The sequence below is a fragment of the Culex quinquefasciatus genome, chromosome 2 (assembly GCF_015732765.1).
Source record: "Culex quinquefasciatus strain JHB chromosome 2, VPISU_Cqui_1.0_pri_paternal, whole genome shotgun sequence".
Classification (NCBI taxonomy): Eukaryota; Metazoa; Arthropoda; class Insecta; order Diptera; family Culicidae; genus Culex; species Culex quinquefasciatus.
In genome coordinates this window covers 220,438,459-220,465,980 of record NC_051862.1, presented here as the reverse complement: position 1 = coordinate 220,465,980, position 27,522 = coordinate 220,438,459, and the positions used below count along the sequence as shown (strand labels likewise).

Here is a 27,522-nt window from a genome sequence, read left to right as displayed (position 1 = left end):
CTAAGTGTGAAGGTATGGCACGGGGAGAGGGCACCGAATACCTATATTAACACTTAGATTTTTTTTCAAATAACATTACCACACCGAAAACGACGTTTGAATTCATTATATTTTTCGAATTATGAGCAAAAATGTAAATTTATTGACAATACCACACAAATGTTGTTTATTTCGAGGTTTTTAAATAAGCTTTCTGAAAAGTTGGATTGTTTGAAAAAGTTTGTTCAATGCTTATAATGGTACGAGATGTTACTACCAAGGTAAACAAACAACAACGGAACCTTCAAATCATTTAGAGGTTTAGTGGTGGAAGTGTTAAATTAGAATCCACTTGGGGGCAGAATGGACCACCCTTTTCCTGCCTTATCAATCAAAAGTTACGAATTTCGAGCTAATATAGGGAAATGAAATGTTGTGGGAGAAATTTTAAACACATAAAGTCATTCAAATTTAAGGTTGAAAAACTTGTAGTTTTTCTTTGGTGCTGGCACTTTTCTTGTACCGAACAAGCACAAAAATAACAAAAACTACCAGATTATTATCAATAACAGTTTTACAATACTTGTGATTGTAAGAAGTCTCGTTTTTTTGCCAAAATTATTTTAAAATGTTTCCGACCTTGTTCTTGCATGATCTTGTTGCTCGATTGGAACCCCGATTTGACAGTTCGATTGGAACCCTGAGAGTGACATTTCGCCTCTCCTTATAGGCTCTCTATTCACTCCTGGTAGCTTCACAAATCACGTTTAATGCAACATTAGCTGATTTTTCACTTGTTTTGATGCTTATTTGTAAAAATAGTGTCTTATTTTCGTAATATTGAATGTTTGGCCTTTGTGAAATGTTAGTCTTGATTTGAAAATTCCAAAAATATTTTTTTCGAAAAGATCGGAAAATTTCACAATTGTTTCATATATTAACATTGAAAATCGGACCATTAGTTGCTGAGATATTGACGATAGAAAATGGTGGGTTGTTTGGGTGAAACTTAGAAAACATCAATTTTCCTGTTTTTAAACCTTTGCATTGCAATATCTCAGCAACTAAAGGTCGTATCAACAAAGTCCAAATAAGCAAAATATAGAGAATTTTCTCAGCTTTTCAAAAATATTTTTTTCAAAACTGGGCAAACATGTGCACTAATTTAAAAAAATGAAAAACTGCGACTATTTTCAAAAAAGTCACTTAAATATGGCTATAACTTGAAAACGGTGCACTTTATCAAAATTTCATTAAAGTACTTTTTGATTGCAAATTTGATTTTACATCGAAAAATGAAGTTGAAAAATTTTTACGACCAAAATTTCGATTTTTTGAAAAAATCAGTATTGATTAAAAAATTCATAACTCGGTCAGTGATTTTTTGCACAACCTGGAAATTTCTGAAAAGTTGGCATTTTATGCCTTCTAAAACATATCAAAAAATAAAAAAAATTAAAAATAGTGTTTTTTTGTAAATCAAGTTTTAGTGATAAAAGTTAAATAAAAAATCACCAAATTTTTTTACCGTGTATTATTTTTCCAGTGTAGTCCGTATCCATACCTACAACTTTGCCGAAGACACCAAATCGATCAAAAAATTCCTTCAAAAGATACAGATTTTTGAATTTTCATACATCATTTTTGTATGGACAGCTGCCGAATTTGTATGGAAAATTATATGGACAAACTAATGATGCAAAATGGCTTCTTTGGACATACCGAAGGCACCAAAAAAGTTTCAGCCGGATTAAAAAATACAAAAATTAAAATTGAAGAAAAAAGACCGATTTCGTAGAGAATTGCTCAGCTTTGAAATTGGGTTTTTATTTAATTTTTTTAAATCATTATTTTTGATTAGGCTGGTACAAATATTTTTAAAAGTTTTTGTCACCCCCCCTTCAAAATTGGTCCGAAAAATCAGGGGGCAAAAAAAATATTTTTACAATAAACTTCAAAATTTCAATGAAAATTCAAATGCAACCAGCTGAAATCAAATTAAAATACATTCTTCTGCGTTTAAAATCATTTTTAGCATGTTTGGGTTTATTAAAAAATCTTAATATTTTTTGAAAATTTTCGATGCAAAATCTTTTTTTTCGATACAATTTTTGTTTTTGTCAGATCTTAGATTTTTTGAAACCTAATGATTGCAAAACAACTGAACTAGTGTAAAATGCATTTTAAAACACTTTTTTCATTTAAATGTGAAGACTATGGCTTGTTATTTAAATTTTTATATTTTTTTATTTTTTTGCCCCCCCCCTTGACCTCGGCCAGGGCCGAGGGACAAAAACTTTTTTAAATATTTGCATCGGCCTTAATGTTTTTCAAAAAAAATTATAGCTTGTTTTTTTATTTTGGAAAATTTGTTTTATTTTTAATTTTGATTTGTTTGTTGAATGTTTTGAAGTTATTTTTTTGTAATTTTGTGCATTTTTTCAAAGTCACCCCCATTTGAAAATTGATTCTAAAAATCAGAGGGTTAAAAATATTTGTCTAAAGAAACATCCAAATTTTAATCAAACTGGCAAACCAAACAATTGAAAACAATCTAAAATGCATTTTTCTCGTTTCGTTTTCGTTTTCGTTTTACGGAGCAAGGTGGGGGACGCGGCCTCAAGTCAATCCAAGTCCGGTTTCTTGTGGAAAAAAGGGTAGTGGCCGAACTAGTATTGCATACCAAATGAACACCACCGGAAGATATAGGGGATCGGGAGGGGGAAGGTGAAAGAAAATTAGTGTAAGTGTGAGTAGTAAGAACTTGGATGACATGAGCAGTTACTGGTAAATGAATGATGAAAACTAACTTGTCAATGGCATTTTTTCTGGGCTTCGTCCTGTCGCGTCCGTCAGTAGTCTTGTCGTACATTGCACCTAACTTTAATTTAACTGATCATTTATGTCCAATTATTCATTTCAGAAAACTAACTAACTTGAATCAACAACCTCAACTAAACTGTCTGAAAGTAACTTGAATCTCAAATCCCCGAAATTTTAATTACAAAGCCAAACATTCCTTTACTTATTTGTTAAACCTGTCTTGCTGCTTCCAAAAACAATAAACATTAATGAAACGTTCATAATTTACAAGTTGAACACTCGTTGTTAATACGACTATTTCGTGCCTTCCATTTCATTAGGGCACACAAGCTTTGCAAACAAGAGTGTATCCCTATCATACCTTATGTAAACTATCATTTGAGTGAAAGAGACACAATCCTGTTCACACCTGTGTGTCCTTTTTAAATGTTAGGCTCTGTTTGATCGTAAAAACTCCAGTAGATCCTCGATTCGCAACAATGGTCGATACAACCATAATCCGAAAACCGTTAGTTCAACAGATTAACGAATTTTGTCCGATATCATTTCATTATTGATTGATCGAGACTCTATGGATTTTTTGACAATTCAGAATGGTAACGGGAGTCTGGAAGTATTAAACAACCTAGAAGAGTTACAAAAAAAACTAACTATTCCTCCCTAATATCAAACGGTTTTACCTGTTCCTAACAGATTTCACGAACAAGAATATTGAGACTCAAATAAAAAATTTCAATATCTTGCAATTTTACATATTATAAAAGCTGTGATTTCTATCAACACAAGTATATAAATATAAAATAAATGTGTGATATATATCAACATCGGAAACCATCTTTGCAAATAGCCCTGAAACGACGGCAACGTGTGGCTCCATCTCCAGGGAACAATCTAAAATGCATTTTTCTGCATCGATAATCATGCATTCTTAGGCTCGTTAAAAAAAATAAAATTGTTACAAAATTCCGATGTAACTTTTTTTTTCACAAAAAAAAATCGTCAATGCTTTGATATTTTGGAAACTACTCACTATTTCGTTAAATCGAAAATTACCGAATTCGGTAAAAACTTACTTTTGTGTTGAAATAAAAAAAAACGTTTTGAGTTTGGTTTGGAGACAGACGAATTAATTGCTATAATGTTTCATGTTTTTTCCTTCAAAAAATTACACATTATCAAATAAGGCCGTTGCAAATACAGTCCAGACTCGATTATCCGAAGGCCTTGGAAAAATTTCATTTTTCGCGAAAAATTTGGAATTTTATAAAAATTCAAAATATTTTTAAACGAGCCCATACATCCTAAATATGAATATCAATGCAGACAAATTTTAGATTGTTTTAAGTTAATTAGACTTCTATTTTCATAAAAAAAATTAAGTTTTTTTGAAAAAAAAAAATATTTTTTTGCCACACCCTATTCTGGAAAATAAAAAGTTTCCAGAAATTTTTAAAATCTAGTTAGGTGTGTATTCAATTTCTTTATTTTCAAACACGTTTGACTTTTGTTATGTGCTGAGATCTAATAATTTTGCACTTAGGAAATGTTTGACATAATTTTCAAATCCAGTAAAAAAATATAAGGGAAATTTCGCGAAACATTTATTTTTTTAATATTGAAAATCTAATTACATTAAAAATGTATTAATAGTTGAGTTGAAAATTGAGCAAATTTCATTTTACATCTAGAAAATATTATTGGTGAAATAATATTGTGACACTTTTCAAATATTTTCAAAAGCTGGCAAATTTGAGGCATGGCTTATTTGGACTCAAGGAATTGATGGACCAAGTATTACACACATCAAATCATGAATAATTTGTTTGTTTTTAGTTTTAACTTCAAAAGCTAGTTCTGTAAACCAACAATGACAATGAAAAAAACCGCGAAAAAAAAAATTTTTTTCGAGATTTGAATATCAGAATTGTTAAGGATGCACATGATTTTGAACCAGACGGCATAATCAATTCAAATCGGATCATGGCAATGTTTCACGATAAATTATGAAACTATAAAATAGAATAAATTTGAATATAGTAAAAACTTGTAATGTTAGCCTCGCCTACTAGAATTTCAGCAAGTAATGCAACCACATCTGTAATAATTCACATATATTCTGTTGAGAAAGGACACGTCCTTCATATCTGCATATTACCCAGACACGTGCTTGCATACCCATTAATCACCACATACTTGTACTCGTAGTTGTGTTGTTGAATTGTTGAAAACCACCCACACCACCCTTTTTATTGCATTAGTGTCTGTCTCTCACCCCCCAACATACACACTAAACAAATTATACTCACTCGTGACACTCAGCTGGTGGATTCCTTCTTCCATTTGTGTTGTGTGTGTGTCTATTATTCCGTATGTTGCTTACTGTTTGTCAGTAAAATTGCACCACAGCAGATTACACGTATCACCCTTGAAGATGATGCTTATTACACGGTGACGAATACGCGGGGTTTCCCCAAAAAAAAAGTCCCCCCTTCTTTTTGCTGCCGCTTCGATGAGGCACGAAGTCACGTTTTCACGCACGCAGCAACTCGTCGTCGTCGTATCGATTGCCCTAGGGAATGGCGCGGTAGAAATTCCTGTAAAGTGATCGAGAAAAGAGAAAAAGAGGAAGCCTTTAGTAAAGTAAAAAAGAAACATTCTTAATCCGACAGCTCATGTCAATTTTCCCATTGGCCTTTCTCGTCAAAATGTTGAGTGGCGTGCGGTTGTGTGTGTGACCACAGAATTTCCTGACGAGGACTGTCGTTTGCTTTGCGGGTCAGTAAGGATTCCTCAAGTTATTTGCATTCCTACTGAATGGTTTTTATTGTGAATTAGCAATATAGCTGTTTTAAAAATAAAATACATTATGAAATATTCATTTGAGAATTTACATTAAATCTATTAAAAGTGATAACTGAAGTAATAAACTGAACATTTAAAAAACGAGCATGAATTTGTAGTGGTATTTGGACCGTTGCATATATTTTTCAAGTTTATGTCAAGATTTGACTTGTCAGTGTATTTAGCCCATTCAAAATGTTACTCTTGATGAAATATTTAATTTATTTTAGTATTAGAAAGCCGAAGATTTCACAAAAAATATTGTTTTTTCATTGAAAATCAAAACAACAGTTTTCGAGATAAAATGATTTTTCAAAAAATTTAATCATCAAAAGGCCCTAAACAACTAGCAATCCGAGCAGTCCGTAAAAAAGAATTGCTGACTTTTAGAAAATATTTGTGCTTGGGTGATTTTTCTTTCAGAAATATGTTTAAATTGTAAAGAACTGAACCGTTTAATAAAAAAAAACTATAACTTTAACACGGTACATTTTATATATATAAAAAAATGTAACACATGTAAAGTCATTTCCGATTACAAATTTGATTTAACAAAAAAAATTTTTTGAAGTTTTGTTGAAAAAATATTTTTGATTTTTTCCAAAAATAAAAAAAATATATCTCTGGTGAGCAACTCTCTACAAAATCGGCCGATTTCGACCATTTTTATTTTTTGTGTTTTTATCAAACTTGTGGGGGTCTTCCCTATGACCAAAGAAGCTATTTTGTGTCATTGGTATACATACAAGTATCCATATAATTTTGGCAGCTGTCCATACAAAAATGGTACGTAAATATTCAAACAGCTGTAACTTTTGAGTGAATTTTCTGATCAATTTGGTGTCTTCGGCAAAGTTGTAGGTATTGTTGAGAACTATTGAGAAAAAATAGGTACACGGAAAAAAAATTGCAGATTTTTTAATCAAGGTTTTTTAACAAAAACTCAATTTCCTTTTTTTTATTTTCGAGATTTTTTTATATGTTTTAGGGGATAGGATATTACGGTCCTGTTCAGCAACGGAGAAGGACAACGATGGGTGATCTCTCATGCTCATGCTCAGAATTGCTCTGTTACAAGATTTTGCACCATCTCTATAGCTCTTAAACTAAAAAATACGTAATTTGAAAATTCAAGTACAATAAAAATATTCAGAAATTTCCGCGTATGATTTTTTTCAGAAAAAGTCCTGGTTATAAACTACAATTTTGCCGATGACACAAAATCGTGGGGAAATTTCAGCAAAAAAAAAAAAAAAATCAAGGAATACAAGGATTCGGAACGATTTGTGAAAACGTAGAGAATTATAAAATTTGAAGAAATGTATAATGTTACCTCTTGTATGATGTAATTTTACCTCAATTCATGTTGAGAAAAAGGAAAAGAACTACATATTACCAGATATTATATAACCTTAGAAAGTATGCATTTTAACCTATTTTGATGTTAATCTTACTTTTTCATCTATAGTTTATTTTCTATTAACCCTTCCACAAAATCAAAAAAAAAAAATCTCCGCGGAATCCAAATCCACATCCAGTTTTGGTCGCAATTTTGAACAACGCCCTTTTGCCGAATTGATATTTGACATTCAAGTTGCACACAGTAAAAAAAGTTTAATTTTGAAAAATTAAAAAATGTTTTGTAATTTTACCTAAAGAATGTGTAAAAAGGTGAAATTCAACAGAAACTGATGAAAGTTTAACCAGTTCCTGATGTAAAATTACGCTTTTAACCACAAGAATTTATCTTTCATGGGAGATTTGATGACCAATATGAGAGAAAATTTTACATCAGGAATTGGTAAAATTTTCATAATTTTCAACTTAATTTCACTTTTTTACACATTATTTTAGGTACAATCACACAAAAATAGGGAATATTATGTCATCAAATTTGTGCTATCAAACATTACTCAAATACCAAATATTAATTTTTCAGAAAGGCAGCAAATCGAAAATTATTTTTGGAATTTTTTGTGTATGTAATGTCAAAATGTCTCTTTAAAAATGCATTTTAAACAACATTGCTAGCCATTGACTTTTCAAAGACAGCTGGCATTTTCAAAAAAAAAAAAAAAAATTGCCGACGGTTACTTGTTTGACAATGTCTTAAAAACTAACAATCAAAAACACTTACCTAATTTTGAGATTAAAACAAGACATCTACCACATAAATTTCAGCTAAATCCGTCCTTTACAGAAAAAATGCCAGCGGTTTGAATTTTTGGAGCGAAAAAAGAGCAATTTGCAACAATTAGGGAACCAAATGGATTTTGTGTGGTTGGAAGTCATTTGATTGAATTTGGTCCCCATGATGCAGAAATGAAGTTTGGTCTTTTGGTAATTTTTGAGGGATTTTGACAAGTGACAAGTGTTTTTTTAAGATGAGAAAATTTCCTGAAATAAACTGCCTTTATATTATTTTCTTTGTCTGTTGTCAGTATTTGAGTCGAAACGAAAAAAAATAAAATAAGATCACAAAACAAATATTTCACAAATAAAGCAACACTTTCCTTTTCATTCCGTTCAACCACATCACGGCAGTAAACCGGTGGACAACCACCCGCACGAGTTTTCCTCTTGCAAGGCGGGGTACCGGTTTTTATTATTTGTCCTCAAAGGTGTTTGCATTTCTCTCAACCTTGTCTAGTTTTGTCTAGTGTCCAGTAGTCGAGGCGCGTAAAGCAAAAAAAAAACTACTAGCCAACTTAAGTCGACGGCAGACTCAACAAATGGAGGTGTTTCGTTACATGTCGGTTAGTAGTAGTTTTCCAAAGACGACTTTTCCCATGTTTGCATATTTTGTCTGTGCGACAAGCCACTATCTGTTCGGCGCATTTAGTTCCCAGTGACGAACCAATGACGAATCGCACCACGTGTTATCTGCAACACACATTGCGCGATTTGATGATTGTTTTTCTTTTTTTTTTTTTTTGTTGCGGTTTTAGAGCCGTTACATGTACTGCTGCACTGAGCTGTATACCGTATACTAAAAGCTAACAGCAAAATATTCTGCGGTTGTAGTCGAGTGTGTTTCATGATTGTTAGCACCACCCACAAATACCTGAGTGGGTTAGGTTCAACGTCGTTGTACTTCAGTTTTTGTTGATGTTTTCGAAGGTTCGTAACGCTGTTGTGCCTTTTAAGGTGGTAAATTTAAAATCATAATAAATTGGCAGACGTCTTAAATTAGAATCTCAGCTTTTCGAAACAAACACTGTTTTTTCTCAAAAATCAAAATTTTTGAAATGGTTTCATAAATGAAAACTCTTGTGAAATAGAAATTAATTAAAATATTTCAGATGTTTATTTTTTTTTAATTTCATAATGTTTGTTGTAAAACTGCTCGATTTGAAGATTCCAGGTAAAAAGTCGATTGTTACGATATCTCATTGGTTCATAATATCTGGAGTTTTTTTTTTTTAAATGTATCACGGATGACAAATAATTTTACGGTTTTTATCCGAGAAATTTAACTCTTACACAACCAATTTAGAAGGTTAAAAGCATTGATCACACATATTCGCTTTCTCATATGACCCTTTCGCTGGATTAGTTTCCCTTTCATTTCGATTTTCTTCTAAGACGCTAGTCGCCTATCCATCTATCACGTACAACTCTCTATTAAATTAAGGGGTTACATACATGTAGAAAATCACAAAATTTCATATTGCAGAAAATTTATAAAATCCACTTAAAAGATGATTTTCAACCACTCCTGAAAGTTTCATGAAGATATTACATGATTTAACTGAGTTAGAGACGATTTTAGCTTGGAATTTTGCCATGCGCATAGCCAACTGTCTAACTTTCTAAGCGTTTTTCTCTGAACACCAAGTTGATTTACGGGTGCTACGATATCTCGAGATGGAATAGACCAAATTGCCTGAAATTTTGGATGAAGACTCCCAAGGCATGTCCCGTGTGCCTGACGAAGCCCGATTTTGAAATTTTGAATTTTCAAAAAATACAAAAATCAAAAACTAACGATTTTTTATATCAAAAACAGAAAAATATTTTTATCTTTTTTTAAATAAACTTTTTGAAAATTGGCCTTCGTCATGCACATGGGACTGGTTGAACGAGTTTTCATCAAAATTTTGAGCCAATTTGGTCAAAGCAATGTTGAGATTTGTTTTGTTAATAGATAAAAATGTATATTTTAATGCCCTGAAAACAGATTTTGAAAAAAAGTTTAATTGTGTGCTCAAACCGACCTCTGACATTTTTGCCGATTTACACGTATGTAATGTAAGAATTTAATTTTACCGATAAGAATCAATAAACCCGTAAAATTCAATTTGATCCGTGGTGTTAAACAATATTTCAATGTAAAAGATAAAACTTTTGTGTAATTTTTAGCTCTTTTCTGCAAAAATAATTATAAAATTGAAAATCTGCCCTTACATTCGAGAATTTCCAACAAAATTGATCTTGATTCTAAAATTTCGAAATTATTTTGAAAGAAATGTTTAGAAAATTTAGCAAAAGTTTCATTTTGACAACATTAAAAATCTCGGCGTATTTATCAAACTCGGTAAACCTCGTTGGATAAATGTACGACTCGTGCTGAAAAAAATTTCTTTTTGCAACTTGTTGCATAAAGTACTATTTTGGTGCAGGAAAATGCATTTAAAATTGTTTTCAGTTTATTAAACTTTTATTTCCACTGAAATTTGGAAGTTTTTTGAAAAAAATATTTTGTTTGCCTGATTTTTTGGGCCGATTTTGAAGGGGGACGACTGTTGATTATTGATTTGGTCAACACTAGTGCCTTGTGCTAATCGAAATGAAGTTTACCATGAAAAACAATTACAAAACAATGATGACGATGCCTAACAAGCAACAAGGCAATGGAAAGGACTAGTTCATTCACGACATCACAGTCATTCGACGACGTGCCTTACAAGTTTCGATACTATTGGAGGGACTTATAAAAGGTCAGTTTTTTATAATACATTTTCTAAATAAGTGTAAACAAACACACATCAGTGCACTGCATCAATACTTAACTGTCGGCTCAAACGAAGATTCTCACACACAAGCACACCGATTTCGATACATTAGAAATTTATACAAGTACGGTACCCCACCAGCAACCCTCACATTTGAACTTGACGCGCGCGGTGCGGCACACGTGATTTGGGCAGGGGAAGAACAACAACAACAACAACAACAAAAACTGTTGATGATGGCGTGTTTGTTTTGGGGCTAAACCTCAGCATCATCATATGTAGCTATAGTTAGAACTGTGTGTGCTGTGGAGCTTTTTGTTATTATAATTTCATAATCGATTTATTCACATGTCCGTCGTGCCGTTGATGCCAAGTCAGCTTGATGAGCTTATTGCCAACCGGAGAGTGAGTGAGAGATAATGAAAATGGATCCCGCTCCCATTTTGTGATTAGCGCGCGTAAATGACTCATTACGGAGGGTGGTGGTGGGGGCCACGACGATAATGAATCGCCCTGTTGGGAAATTGTTCGGCTTTGTCCGGTTTAATTTGAATCTGATCAGATTTTTCGGGGAAGACACCAATATCAATTTATAAATGGGTGATTATCGTCGGGTTTTATTTATGGGTCGTTCCAGAAGGGTCACGCGGACAGTTTTAGGATTTTACCTAATCCTACTGGACAGCCACCGTTAATTGACTTATCACAAAGCGTACAATCTAAACCTTTAATGCGATTTCGCAACAAATCGGATCGACGCTAATTGTGCAAAATTTCGCTCCTTCGCACTTTCGTTGTGTCGTCGTTTCACTTTTTATCATCCAACAGACAAATGCATCGTCATTCCGGGTTTCATACGGAAATTTTCACTGCTGGGCTAGCTGATTATTGTATCTCTTATCAGACGAACAACAGCTTGTTCTCGAGAGCTTCTTTGTGTGACTTGATAAAAGTCGTCATATTTATTTTCATATTGTTACTTTTTGTGGCTTTTAGACGTTTGTAACATTTTTTGTCCTCCTCACATTTATATACACTAAATTAATCCAAAATAGTTTTATAAATTTCGATCCAGTATTCCAAATGAACTAAAAAAAATGTCCAAATCACGGCTTATCGAGAAAAGTGGTTGAAGACAAATTTGTAGGGTTAGTGAAATTTAACGATTTCGCGGACAGCGTGAAATCCGCGAAATTTGGCTTTTTCCGCGAAATCCCGTGAAATTTTATGTTTGTGTGAAAATGTAACGATTTTTCATGAAATAACTTATCAAACTTAAAAAGGAATAAAAATAATGTTATGAACAACTGTAGAATTAAGCGAGTGAATACCCTGGCTTTATTACTAATATAGGTTAATGATTTTTTAAGGTTTCGTAGACGGCGTGAAATTTATCAATTTTCTTGAATCATTGAATGCAAATATGGGCAAAAAAATAAAAAATAAAAAATATTGAAATAACAAGCCATAGTTTCAACATTTGCATGGAAAAAGTGTTTAAAAAGGCATTTTTTGCAATTCCGTCGTGAAACTACTTACTTTTCCTGTCATTCTTGAACGACGAAATAGCCTACTTTTTTTACCAAAAATAACAGAATCGAATAGCAACACTTTTCAAAATAAATGCTGAAAAGTTCTACTGTTCAGCACTGAAATGGGTGCTGAAAAGTTGAACTTTTCAGCACTTGTTTCGAAAAGTAACACTTTTCAACATTGTTTTGATTTAAACGATTTATTGACAAATACATGAAAATTTGACTTAAAATTTCACTCAATGGGTGTTTTTCGGAATTGCAAAAAATGTTGTATGGAACTCGTTGCAAAACATGATATTTTCAACACTCGTCGTATTTATCCAACTCGGTGATCCTCGTTGGATAAATGTACGACTCGTGCTGAAAAAATCATCTTTTTGCAACTTGTTGCATAAACTACTATTACACTAGTTCAGTAGTTTTGCAATCATTAGTTTTCAAAAAATGTAAGATTTGACGAAAACAAAAATTTCAGCATTTTTTTTTTTTGATTATATTATGTGTGTCAAGTTGATATGAACCATTTGAAGAAATGTTGAGATTTTTGAGTTTTTTAGAAACTAACAAAATTGAGTAATATTTTTCGCTGTATTCAAAATTTTAGTGCTATTTTATTTGAAAGGTATAGTTTTGAAAGAAATTAAAAGAATCAAGCTTTGCTTTATTCAAAATAAAATTAAGAGTATTTTTTATCTTTGGAATCATTTTTTAAAAATATAACAAATTTGTTTTGGGCCTGTTCAATTTTAAAGATCTCATTTAGAATAAAAATTTCGATTTTGTTAAAAATTATATTATTTTTGCAAAATGTTTCTAAATTTTGTTTTTGACAATTGAGCTAAAACTCCTAAAATAGTAGTTTATGCAACAAGTTGCAAAAAGAAGATTTTTTCAGCATGAGTCGTACATTTATCCAACGAGGTTTACCAAGTTGGATAAATACGATGTGTGCTGAAAAAATCAAGTTTTGCAACGAGTTGCTTACAACATTTTTTTGCAATTCCGAAAAACGCTTCTTGAATGGAATTTTATGTCAAACATTCATGTGTTTAGTAGATTCGCCGTTTAAAACAAAAAAATATTGAAAAATGTTACTTTTCGATAATAGTTTTGAAAAGTTCAACTTTTCAGCACCCATTTCAGTGCTGAAAAGTAGAATTTTTCAGCACTGGTTTTGAAAGGTATTAATTTTCCTTTCTGTTATTTTTGGTAGGGAAAAGTAGGCCGTATCGTTTCTCCAGAAGGACAGGAAAAGTTGACAGTTTTACAGTGGAATTCCAAAAAATATGTTTGATGGGCTAAATGACGCAGAAAATTCAATTAATTTTACTCATTTTGACTGGACAAATCTAGCTTTGATATGAAATTCAATAAAATGCAAAATAATATAACAGAAGCAAATTAGCGAAAACATTTTACCTTTTTAGTCGAATATTAAAAGAGCAGTTCAGTAAATGAGAATACGCGTGCCCTACATTTTGTTTCAAAATATATATAGAGCCCATCCAATAACCAGGAGGATTTTTTTTAATTGGAAGAATTTTTTGTCGCATTCAAATTTAGTAAAGATTTTTTTTACATAATAATACACAATTAAGCATAAGAAGTAGTTTCTGTGATTTAAACATAGGATTTTCAGAGTTATTTTAACATTTTTCAAGTTCCACGAAATTTGCGTGAAATTTGGTGTTTTGAAATTGAGGTCCCCGTGAAATTTGCAATTTTCAAGTGTGAAAAATCACTAAGCCTACAAATTTGTAAGAAATTGGACGGGCTCTCTAAATAAAAATACACTGAAAGAAAAATACACGCCACTTCTATGATATTTTTCAATTTTTAAGTTAAATTTAAGGTTACGATATTTTTTCGTTCAAAATGTTTGAGAAATTAGCCTTAGATGTTACAAAAATGGCATGTCTCTCCGACAAAAATAAAAAAAATTATTTACTAAAACTGTTTTTTTGAAAAGTGGTCTAAACGTCAAAATTTTCAAGAACCGGTTCTCCAGACAATTTTACATAAATATGCTTCATAATGACCATTGCCCTATGTCCAATCCTCGTAAAGATACAGAGGTTTTAAAAATAAAAATGTTGAAAAGAAATGTTTTTTTTTTTGTGATTTTTGGCAATTTCTGTATGACAGACTTGATTTTTCAGTCTCGAAACTATTTTTACCGGAAGGCTCGTCCAATTTTCCAGAAGTTTGCCTTGACTAACAATCCCTCTACCTAAACATAAACATTAGTTTACCTATCTTCATATCATTTACCTTAAAACATACAGCTTTAAAATTTATCTCACGCCGAATCAGTCCGTTTCGAACCGTTAAAATGATTCTCTCAGAGAACGTTTGCAAAATCTGCGAAACTCAAGTGACCGGATCTACCACCCAAGTAATTTGCGGCGGAACTTGCTGCCAAAGTTTTCACCCATTTTGCGTTGACTTGAACAGATCGAGTCTGAACGTACTGACGTCCAACGAGGGATTGCGCTGGTTTTGCGAGGATTGTCGTCAACATTGTGAAACGTTCAAGGAAGTAGGTGTAAAGCATACGATTCGGGATGTAATGGCGCGCTTGGATGAGCATGGCGAGATTTTGAAGAGGATTGGTGCGTTGCTGAGTTTGGGCAAAGTTAACAAAGAAGATCACAAATTGAGTGCTGAAAATTGTGAAAAAACTTCAATGGCGAAATTTGAGGATTGTAAGGAAAACATCACTGCTAAAAATGAAGTATCTAAAGAGCCAAACATACGATTTGAAAAGGTTGAATGCACAGAATCTGCCCTTCTTAAAAGTCATGGGCAATCAAAGTCGAATCTAAAACTAACTGAACAAATCATGCTAAACATTTTTGACCACATTAGCTCAGAGCAACTGCTGCAGGCACGGCTTGTCTGTCGACACTGGAAGTCACTCATCGAAGGCAGTCCTTTGCTAAGCCAGCGATTGTTTCTTAAATTCTACAACGGCAATCTAGAGAATCAAGAATCGGGTTCAAAAGTTGCACTTTCACTAACAAGAATCGCCGACGATCCGTGGTGGCCACCGGCGGAAACAAACATCACCGAGCTTACCATCGACCAGTGCGAAATATCGTACTCGGGACTGGTGAAAGTGCTGAAACGATCTCCAAATCTAGAAACAATCAGCATCGATGGATTGATCGTGCCAACGAATGTGGATTCCATGCTGGACTTTCAAATGAACAGGTTGAACAATCTGTCAGTTGATGGAAAATATGCCGATGTGCTGACCATTTTTGGAAAGATTTGTACAAAATTGAACACTTTTCGAATTTCGAAAGGATTTTCGGGACCAACGATTAATAAATTCCTGTTCGCGGTTAAGGAAACGTTACGAGAGCTAGAGCTTCCAGTTGATAAATCCGTTTTGGAGGGAATTTCACATGTGAACAAATTGCAAAGTATTAAAATTTTAGACTTTTCTTATGATAATGTACTCGAAACAATTGGTCGCACACTCAGCGATCTACAAAACATCGTGCTGCCATCAAAAATTTTGTATTATAATCTCAAATTTATGGAACCAATGTTGAAACTTGAATCAGTTTACTTTTTAGACATGTCAACGAAAAGAACGAAAGGATATTTCAGCGAATGTGTTAGTCCTAACTTGAAGCAGTTACGCGTTGAAAGAGTAGATATCAATAGTGACAGTTTGAAAACGTATTTGAAAAAATCATGTAATGTTAAGCGAATTGCGTTGATCGAATGCAAGTTTGACTCGGAGAAATTTCTATGGGAAGCCCTCAGCTTGCAATCCAGCACATTGCAACATTTGGAGCTGAGGGAAGTTGGAATACAGTACAAGTTTTTTAATAATCATTTTTCTTTAGCTAATTTTTCCAACTTGACTAGTATCAACCTTTCTGAAAGTTGCAACTTAAAAGCGTTAACTTTTTCTGAAGCAATGTTGATACGATTGTTTAAAATGTGCCCTAAACTAACAAATGTTATTTTGCAAGCAATTAAAAACATTACCGATGAAGCAATACTAGTTTTGTGTCAAAATGCATCCCAATTACATACATTGTCAATTTACGGATGCAGCTTAGTTACTGTTGTTTCCATCGACAATATAAACAAGTATTGTCGAAACTTGAAATTTGTATCAATCAAAAACTGTGGTTTACTTAGTAACGGCTAATAAAAAAGAGTGTTATCATTCTTGAAATAATGTGATGTTAGAAATAAGTTAAATTATTAATATACTCATAAATAAACTAATGTAAATTTTAATAAAAAATAATTATTGTTTAAATAAAATAAAAACACTCAAAAATTAACTTCTTAATTATGCCTCTGTATATTACGATGCATCTGTACTAACTAGAAAGGAATCCCAGCTAGCTAGAGATCACAGAGGCAACGAGTGGTGTAATTTGACTCCGAAATTAAGATTTAACATGCGGGATGTTTGCCGTGAAAATAAAATCATACCTCATAGGTATATTATTTTTGAATTTTATTTTTGCAATTTAAAAATTGTTTTCATGTTTTCAATACGTAAAAAAGTTTTTCCTTTTTGCCTTCCTCACCTCACTGAGGCAGGGCTATAAAATCACTGGAAAATTGAACTTCTTAAATACGACTCCTAGATATACCTTCACGTATACCTATCGACTCAGAATCAAATTCTGAACAAATGTCTGTGGGGATGTGTGTAGACATGATTTTTTTCCACACGATTATCTCAGATCCGCATTATTCTGTTCGTTTTGGGGTCCCCTAAGACACTATTAAATTTTATTCTGTTTAGTAAAGTACTTTTAAAGTTATGCCAAGAAAAAGTTTTTATGTAGCTACAAAAAAGGGTGATTTTTGCATAACATCAAAGGCCGAGTCTTTTTGCTTACGCGCGAGAGTCGCTGCCAGCATGCGTATCGCCCGGTTGCCACATTGCTTAAGCAGTGTCTGCGTCACGTCTGGAAAAAGTCTGTATTAATTATGTTGCTGAATACATCATTTTGTCTCGACAAAGATTTACACGAACTTTTTACTGAAATATACAACTTATGAGACATTGTTTACTAAGACTAGTGGGACAGCATGCAATTCCATCGTGCACCTAATGTTGGCATATCAACACTTTTAAATTCAATTACAGCCCCCCTTTTCTCCTTTATTCTGGAGAGTTGGTAAAAAAAGAATTGAAAATTGCTGTTCTGGTAAAATCAATATTTAAAAAAAATAAATGAAAAAAATAATAAAAAAAAAACATGAATGTGAGGAAGGCACCAACCACCTTAAGGTGGATTAAGTAACGTTTTTTTATTCAGAACGAACAACGATTAGATTTTATTCAATATTTAAGTTTACCGAGAACTGAAAATCATGCTTTATCTATAGTAATTTACCTATATTTACAAAAAAGTTCAAAGGAAACGTATGGAAAAAAAAATATTTGAAATAAATTAATGAATTTAGTTAAACAATAAAAAATGTTTACCTAAAAAAACCCATTGCCAAACTCAAGTTGGAGTTTTTCTTCAAATATTCAATCAATGTAACAAAATGAAGCAGAATCATTACGCTGGCCATTATTGTTAAAATTAGGCTCTATTTTAACTTTGCTGTTGTTTTAAGTTAAATATTACCTCTTTTTTGATAAACAAATATTAGTAAAAAAAACGTAAAACCAAAATTCATGAAAAATATTATGTGATCTGTGTTAAATGCATTTAATATTTATTAGGATTTTTAGTGTCTTAAATAGCCTTTTCATTTTCAAATAGATTGAAATAGTGAAAGAAATCTTAAATTTGAAGTAAGTTACTGAAGAAGAATTTAGTAAATTTAAATTGAAAATTGAAAATAATAATTTTCAAATAGCATTTTTACATAGGATTCCCGACTTTTGCATTGACAAAAAATCATAAATTCTCGTCTTTTTCACGATTTTTGGCGGATTTTGGCGAATTCCCGACTTTCCCGATTTCCCGAATTGTGTGGCCACCCTGAGCATGGTATCATGAAAAAATATTTCCAGTTGAGTCTTCAATTTGCATCGTTCTGTAAAGTGATACCTCTCCTAATCGTCAGGCCCTTCGACATTTAACTGAATTCGAAAAAAAATACAAAAAAATATGTTGCTTTTTTCTGGAAGATAGCAAAAAGGTGGTTTGAGGAATGATCATACATTATTATTTATACATTTTCAAAAGGGTATTTGAAAGATCTTTCAGATGAGCTTTGGTAGATCTGATACCCCTATCAAAGGTTTAAATGCACTTGAATGATATTTATGGCGTCTAAATCCAGATCTCAGATATTTGGATGAATATTATGTCCGGTTACGCATTCTTTGGATAGAAAATCTTTCTTTGGATGATTTTTGTTCGTTCATTTCAGGCAATTTTAACCTTTAACAACCCTATCAAAAGTTATGAGCACTTAACTGCGTTCCATTCATAATTGCCCCAATAATTGTATTTTTTTTTTAATTAAAAACTAAACTCCATATTGTCCCTATCAAAAAAGTTTAGTGCTGAATTTTGGTTATTTGAGATAATCTTAATTTATAAATCAGCTTAAGGTGGATTCAGTGACGTTCTTATAAAAGAATGATATTTTTGGTTATTTCGATCTGTTTTTCGAGGTTCAAATGAAATTCCTTTGTAATCGTTTTTTTTCGAAAAGTTCAACAATTTTAAGTATACACACATTTAGATTTTTAATCTGCTGAATAGTTCGGTAAACTGAAAATTACCGAATTCGGTAAAAACTTACCGAAATTCGGTAAAATTTGGTTCATTTTGACAGATGGTTTACCGATCTAAACTTTGCCGATTTTTCAACTACCGAATTCGGTAAAAAAAAAAGTCTAAATGTGCAATGATAAAGATTATATGTTTATACAAGTATTGAGAAATACATTTGAAAAAGAATCAAAATTAATCAAACCATATATGGCACATTCTACCGTGACGTTACAACGAGTTGAAAAAAAATGAGGCCTTATCCACCTTGAGGTGGTTGTTGCCTTCCTCACATTGATATAGTTATGTTTTTCGAAAAGAACAATTTGTCCGACCTAGAGTTATCTACGTGCGCATGTATTGCGTGCACGTACACGAAAAAGATTGAGGTTAAATTGTGTACCCTCCAGCAAAACAAATGGCGTGCTAGTGTGCGTGAGATCGGTCTTAGAAAACTCTGTGGTTGTCTGATCTTTAATATTTAATCGAGTGCAATAGTTTTGATCAACATATACTTTATACATACATATTTGCTCAGAATTTGATCCTGAGTCGATGGTGGGTCTAGGAGGTCAAATTAAGAAGTAAGGGAGGCAAAAAAGAATAGGTGTATTTATTTATACTTCACTTGCGTCAAATTTGGAGTTTAAAAACCTTTAAAAATTTGAACAAGTTGGTTCTAGATTCCTAAAATTCAAACCACAATATCCATTTTGCCATGCACTTGTACATATTCAGTACAAAAATATTATGACCTGGAAAAAATGCTTTCACATTTTCACTTTGCTAATTCCAAGATTATTTCTTTATAGAATAGTGACCAATAATTATTAAATTTCCAGGAGAATAATATTACTCTTTTCTCTCTAGAACTCACAGTCGTTTCTTCGTACAACACTCCTACACCCCGTGACAAGATTTTCCTCCCAGTTTCAACTACTTAAACAGAAGTCAGGAAAATCACAACACAAGACACATGCCAAGAAAGTATCGTAATTTACAGCTATTGCGAGGTTGTGCTGCGCTCTCCTCCTTAGCTGTATTTATGGTTTGTTGTTTGCTTCACTGTCTTTCTTTCTCTTTCTCTCTCCCTGATCATGACCATTTCCCTACCGCGAACAAATATCAATCTTTCTTTTACTTTTGGGGGGCTCCGTTTGGCCGAAACTAGCTGAATGAGCGCCGGAATTTTCGAGGGGAGCTTAACTGGAATTCCACTCATTCTTTTCCCTCCTCTAATTACGGGCTCGTTCACTGACCACTGCTGCTGCTGCTGCTGCTGCTTCTGCTGCTGGTCAGCCACGAAGCCAGAGAGAAATGCATTGCAAGGTGTTATAATAAATAATTCATTTTTGTTCCAAAACAGCCTTTCCAAATTATATAAATTTTGTATTGTTCCTCTTCACCGTCAAACCAGTAGCAGCAGAAACAGCAGTAAGGATTCCCACTTGCCGAGTGTTCCTCCCTTGCTGGAACCTCTTCTCCGACGGGGTGACCACAGGAATTTCCGCAAATATCTTATATAATTTCATCACAACTTTCAATCGCCCACTTGTAAGAGGAGGAGAAACGACGAGAAAGGCCACAATTTGCACACAATCAAGAGAGACCGATCACTGCTGGAAACTCACCACTTGAGGATGATGCTGCTGCTGGTGACGACGAAGAGCAGGAGGAGGAAAGAGGCCCCTCCTTCGTGGGGCGCCTCCCGCAAACACGGGACCTTCCCCTGGTTCCGGATTGTTTTTATCAAAACACTCACTTCCAGAATGATTCACCCTTTTTTTTCTTCCTTCACTCTTGCTCTTCCTACTGCTGATAATTTTCACGTTGTCAAATCCGAAAGAAAGAGATTACATTTTTCCAGCAGGTTCCACGGTGAGATCCGGACTTTGCGCGACGACCAAAGTAGGCCTCCAGCACGGCAGCACTGTCATACTGTGTTGTGTTGACTTTTTCACAAACCTGATCCCGTTCGAGGCGATTTTGCACCACGCACGACACCTGTTTGTTCCCCGCAGGTCAGGTGAGGGAATTTTTCACTGCTTGCAGCACCCACGAAAGATAATTGCCATTCGGGGGAAATTATCGGACGAAAAAAAAAGTTATTTTTCACTTCACGACGACGACGGAACAAATCACTCGAGCGAACGAGCGACGACGACGTTCAGCAAAAAACTGACGTTGACGCGATTTGACAGCGAACGGGGAGTACTCAATTTGAAGTTGGCGTTGCTCAATTTTGAGTATGGGTTTTACTCGTTTTGAAGTTGGTTATGTCTGTATGTTTGATTTCAGTATGTCTGCAGAAATGTCTGCACGTCGAAATCTACGTGTTTCGTAGGGTGGTGCATGGTGGTGGTATTGTGCAAAACATGGTTACAAACAACATACAAAATTTAATGGTCAATACACTCAAACCCCGATGGTTTGATACCAACTGTTGTCAAACGAACGAGGTCACTTTTTAGTTTGACACCCCTTTTACACGGAGTTCACACACACTACCAAACGATTGTTGTGAATGTGTGCGTGAGCGCTGTGTAAAAAGTGACAGTTCGTCACTTTTTAGTTTGACTTTGACCAAACAACGGGGTACAAACTAAAATAGTGTCAAACGAAAAAGTGACCAACCACCGGGGGTTGAGTGTAGTCTAGTTAATAGAGTTATCTAAGCCCGAGCTCACGCACACTTGCACCCCATTTGTTTTGCTGGCGGGTACAAAATTTAACCTCAATCTTTTTCGTGTACGTACACGCAATACATGCGCACGTAGATAACTCTATAGTCAATATTGAGACTTTTAAATAAAATTTTCCAGAGAATTGATTCCTGTGGTCGGTTTTTGGAAATGGATTTTTGAATGATTTTTTTATTCTGAATTTTCTTGAAGGCGTTACAAAAAAAAACTAATGAAAAGTGGTCAACACTTTGGTGCTCACCACTAGAATGATAGAATAGGATCACGCAGAAAAATATTTTGTAGAATCAGCCTGTACAAGGTTTGATTCAACAAAAATTTAGTTGAATAGGTATAATCAACACCGATTTTGCGTTGGAGCAAACCTTGATTTTCTCAATTCCACAAAAATATTTTGTTGCTTTGAAAAAGTTGAAGCTTTGACGTTTAGCGTTGAATCAACAAAAATCTTGATTTTCAAATCAACAAAACGTTTTGTTTATTCAAATATGCCTTATTATCCTGCGTGATGGCAGGAATACCTGAAAAGGGGCATGATTTGGTGCAAAGTGTGCAATACTAATGCCATTAAAATTGTATCGTATGGGGTTTCAAGTCATAGTTTAATGTACTTTGAACAAATGATATTTTTTAGAATAGGTAATATAAACATATGAAACACAATAGCTTATAGGTACTTTTTTTTAACTGTAGATCTGTACATTGATAATCATGTTTTGCATGTTTGAGAAGTAGAGAACCAAAACTTCCAAAGCAGAATATTGACATGCCTGAAATCCCATATTTCGTTTTTTTTGCTCAAAATTGGTTTTCAGTCGTGTGAAAAATTGAGCAAGTGTGACAAGTTCGATTATCCTAAGGCGAGTCCTAAGGTATTATTACTTCGGATAATCGAACCACGGAGAAACATTTTTTGCGTATTTTTTTAATATTCTTACTGTAAACATAAAATTCGAGTTCTACCCCATTTTATTTGAATTTGAATGTATGATTGCCTGTTAAACAAAAATGCGTATTTTTAATATTTTAGCACCGCCATATTAGTCGCCATCTTGGATTTTATAATTGCAAATAACTTTAAAGTAGCTTAGGGGACATACTTAAGCTCGGCAATCATAAAAAAAGACAACGACAATATTTTTTTCTATGGTTCGATTTTCCGAAGTGACGATGGACTGTATCTACAATTTTTAGATTATTCAATTGAAAAATATTTGAAAAAAAACAAGCCTTACCAGACAAATTTTGTCTCGTCTTTTTTCGTTTCTTGACGTTTTTAGCTTGTTTGCTAATTCAGCCTCCTGTGACCAAAATTTGAGTTTACGTGAATTTTCGCATACAATCTGCAAATGCTCCGGAATCGGTCCCAGAGTGGCCAAAGTGTCAATTTTTTAGCATATAAACCTTCCTTGGGCTTACTCGAACCTAGCGCAACAAAAAGCGCCTCGATCCGACGTTCCGTGTTCAACTGATTCGCGTTCGAACAAAATCATCGAAATTTTATATAATGTTTCGAAAATCATCACTGTAATGTTAAATGTTATTTATTCTTGCCATAAAAAGTTTTTTCTTATATTAAAAGTATTTTTTTTTTACCTATACAACGATTTTGTTCCAGAAATGCATGGTAGTATCAACAACTTTTTAACTTTTAAATTAAAAAGTTTGAACTTTCTACAAATATTCGCCAACGCGAACTTTTAATCCAACGAACGATCTTTTTAAATTTAGAGTATTTTTTCATTGAGTGTATATATAGATTAAATCTAAAATTTCAAAAAATGTTAAACATTCAGATCAAAATATTAATAAAACATTAAATTTCAAATAATAAGGAATTTAGAAATTAAAAAACTTCAAAAAATGCACAAAACTAAAAAACCTAAAATAAAAAATATAATCACAAATTTTAAAATAAAAAAAATATATCTACTGAAAATTTAAAATCACAAACTTCTAAATTCAAAAACTTTATTTCGGATAATCGAATTATGTGATTTTTTTTTTGTTTTTTTTTACAAAATCTGGGTTTATGACCTTACGCCATGTTGGTCGCCATCTTGGATTAAAAATTGTAAATAACTTTGAAGTAGCTTTGGGGACATACTTAACAACACGACAATCATATAAAGACAACGATTTTTTTTCTGTGATTCGATTACACCGACCAACAAAATTTCTGCGCAGGGTAAGCATGAATTTTAGGGTCCCCTGCAACAGCGACGAACCGCCCTAATTCTCCATACAAACTTTGGAGAAAAAAATAATCGGCACAGTTTAAATATTTTTGAAAAATTCAAATTGTATGTGATTCTGGGGACCCTAAACTTCATGCTTCCCAACAAGTTGAGCTTGCGCAGTCATTTTTTAATTTTTTGTAGGTCAGTGTTATCCGAAGTGAAGTATCCAGGTTTTTAAGCGAAAATGGCGTTCGATAGGTTAACGCCCGAAACGTCAAAATCACGCAGTGGTATCAACATTACGAAAAAAGTGTGCCACGGCATGACAGCCACATTTTTTTTCTAATGTTGGTGCTTCTGCGCGATTTTGACATTTCAGACGTTCACCATTCGAACGCCATCTTCGTTTAAAAACCTGGATTGCCAAGGCCTTCGGAGGTTTGACTGTATCTATTTTTTTAGATTAATAAATTTAAGAATATTCAAAAAATAAAATCTAAGATTCAAAAAATGTAAAAAAATAAGGATAAAAACATTCAAAAAATCAAATCTAAAAGAATTTCGAAACTAAAAAATTACAAAAAATGCACTAAACAAAAAATCTAAAATAAAAAAAAAACAATTGGTTACTAAAGCTCTGTAATTTTTTATGTACAACGGTAAAAAACACGATTAAAAATCATTTATGATCACTTTTTTTTCATTTTAATGCAAAAAAAAAATATTGGCAAGACAACATTTTTTCGATGGATCAACTATGGTCCCCTTGGAACGAGCTATCAAGTAGGAACTTTTCTGTCAAGAAGGACCGCGAGGTTAATTTTTCCAAATTGATTTAAAAATCCATTTTAAACTCTTTGTGGTCGCACAAAGGGTCATTGTACTCAGAAAAATAAGCTTTATCGCTGTAAATAATAATATCAGCAATCTAAGCTTCATTTTAGGACCCAATTCACTTCGGATATAAATCGAATTACGTAGTTTTTTTATTTTAATAAGATCTGGGTTTCTGAATTAAAAGATGAATAAAAAATGCTCTGATTTTGAGATACTGTAAAATTTGATTTTGCAATGTTTTTGGCTGTCTACAGGCCGAATTCAACAAATTTGAAGTTACATCAAAAATAAAAATGAAAATATTTTTTTTTTCAATCGATTCTTCAGGTAATAAGAATTCATTCAATAATTTAGTACGGACTGCATTTAAAAACAATTAAATTTTCACTCAAAAATTATGCAGTTAGAATTTTATTTTTTTTTAATTTGAGAAACTTTTTAACTTTTACATTTCATTTTTTTTGTATATTTTTTTAAACTGTCTATTTGGGTGGGTTTTTGAATCTCGGCAACCTATTTGTCCAATTTCTACTACAAAAATATATGTTTTTGTGAAGTTTTTGATCGTTTGAAAGTAAAATTTTACAATTCAACGCTTTGAGCTTTTAGGCTATTTCAGCTTTTAGAATTTCAGGTTCTTTTTGAGGGAATTTCGGATATTTCTAGTATAATGTAAACAGATTTTTATTAAAAATATAAACATTTATTTCCGATTTATTTTTCTTCTTTCTTTATTTTCAGTAATATATTGCATGTTTTCATTTATTTATTAACATTTCAAATTTGTATTTCCATTGCGGAGCACTTCGAGCAAAATTTGCACAAAAAATAAAGGAATAGTAATATATAGTACAAGTTGAAAAAGGTTCTGTTTTGAAAATAGTACACAGGTTAACGAGACGAATCAGTTTACAGAAATTTACAAATCATTAAGGACGAGACGGCACAAATTTGTGTGTGTTAAATATTTTATTTTTTATCGGTTAGTCAAAAAAATATTAAGTTAGTTTGTTACGCACAACAAAACGCTTGGCCGAAGAAAGGCCGGGGGCGGCAGTATTTGCGGTTGCGGGTTTGAGCACGACAACTTAAGTTAGTGCGATTTGGGGATAATTTTGGGTATTGAAATTATGTTAGATATTTTTCATTTGCAATAAGAGGAACGTTCACTTTTGTTTATGTTTTGCGATTAATGCTATTATCGTTCAATTTTTTTTTGTCAATATTGGTAATGATAGAAATGGTAGTTTTATTTTCATTAAAGAAGGCACTCATTTGTTTCTCCTTCTTTCACACTAATTTAATATTAGTACGAACACTACGAAGAAGGTTCGCTAAGTAAGTTTTTTTGTATTTCTCTCTTACACTTACTGGCTAAGTAAACAATCATAAGTAATAATAGTAGTGAAAACATATCTCTTAGGAATATAAAATAAGCTTTTCTTCTTTTTCTATGGTACAAATATTTTTGAAATATTCCACCTTAAATCGAACGCTCGCAAAGTAAAGGAAATTTGTGTGTGTTCTTGGTATAAATAGTTGCAAATAAAAAAGGAGCTCTCCTTAAACGCTAGCTGCTAATAATGCACAACTTCTTCTCTTGTTCTGTATATCTCCAGGATATAAAAATTATCCCTTTTTTTAAAATCAATAGTTTAGTTGAACCAACATTGTTTCGTTTTCCCCTCGCATGTGATCGAGTTTGCAAAGGAAAAACATTTCCATCAAAAAACAAAACAAAACAATAAAAAGTACTCTCTTGGTAAAAACACACAGGTCACCTCTTAAACCGGCGGCGGTCCCTTAATGTAGCGCAGCTGCGGCGTGAAGCTCATCGAGTACGTGTTGAGGGCGTCGCAGCAGTGCGGCTCGAAGAAACAGGCGGCGCACATGACCAGCACCAGCGCCAGCTGCACCGGAACGGCAATCTTGGTGATGCGCCACACCCACCGGTTCTGCGACAGCTTCAGCTTGGTCGTCTGGATGAGACCGAGCTGGGCGGTGGCCGCTTGATGGTGCTGTTGCGAGTGGTGGTTCTGGTGCTGGTGCTGGGCGTGATGGTGCGGATCGGCCAGCGTTTCCACCTGCGGCGGGAATGGGAAGTCCTCGGAGTCGGTGTGGGCGTCCAACGATTGCGTCGAGCGGGACTTGGAGCGGTCCGATTTGGCGGGGCTCGAGGGGCGGTTCTTTTTGCTGCGGGAAAGAAATAATTTGATTAATATAACTGATAGCAGTTTCTTGTTAAAAATTGCAAAGTGATTTGATGGATTCAAAATTAACAAAAACAATGTTTAACATCAAAAATGGGACCAATAGTTTCCGAGATATCGTCAGTTGAAAATTACATGCTAATTAGGTTAGAGCAATTCATTTTCATCGATTTGAATTCTTAGTGAGGCTGTATCTCAGAAACTAATTGCCCGATTTTCAAAGTTCCAGAGAGAAAATTAAAGAAAAATTTCTCAGCTTTAAAAAAAGGTGTTTTTTTCAAGAATTATGTTTCAAATTAAAAAAAATCGAAAATTAATACCTAAAGTAGTATAACTTTAATCAAAATAAATGTAACGTACTTTTCGATTGCAAATTCGAGTTTGCTTTAAATAAAAATTAACAATGTTATGCCAGATTAAAAAAAGAAATCGAAAATTCAAAAATACATATTTTGGGAATACAACTTGTAGTATTAAATAAAAAAAAACATTTTTTCCGTGCCACTTTTTTCCGAAAAGTTCTAATCATAACATACATCTTTTTTTAAGACATCAAATCGATCAGAAAATCTATTCCCTGACTTTTTTGACAAAGGGAATAAAAAGGGTGTACCCCATTTGGCATAATGGACATTTGGCATAACGGGTTTTCAAGAAGGACGTTTGGCATAATGGACGTTTGGCATAATTGGTCCAAGACATCAGGGATGTTTGGCATAATGGACGTTTGGCATAACT

General features: G+C 33.3%; 2 protein-coding genes across 2 annotated transcripts in view; both read right to left on the bottom strand.

Moving 5' to 3' along the window:
- Positions 1–21,044, bottom strand: part of LOC6035770 (E3 ubiquitin-protein ligase Su(dx)) — a 30,533-nt gene extending 9,489 nt beyond the window's left edge. Inside the window, exons 1-2 of the mRNA XM_038252900.1 lie at positions 20,487–21,044; positions 5,109–5,396 (exon numbers count right to left, since the gene is read on the bottom strand). Coding sequence (XP_038108828.1) covers positions 5,109–5,142 — 34 coding nt within the window. The 5' untranslated portion in view covers positions 5,143–5,396; positions 20,487–21,044. The remainder of the gene's footprint in view (positions 1–5,108; positions 5,397–20,486) is intronic.
- A 4,270-nt stretch (positions 21,045–25,314) lies between these two features.
- LOC6052980 overlaps positions 25,315–27,522 on the bottom strand; it is a 321,821-nt gene continuing 319,613 nt past the window's right edge. The window contains exon 17 of the mRNA XM_038253981.1: positions 25,315–26,767. Coding sequence (XP_038109909.1) covers positions 26,359–26,767 — 409 coding nt within the window. The 3' untranslated portion in view covers positions 25,315–26,358. The remainder of the gene's footprint in view (positions 26,768–27,522) is intronic.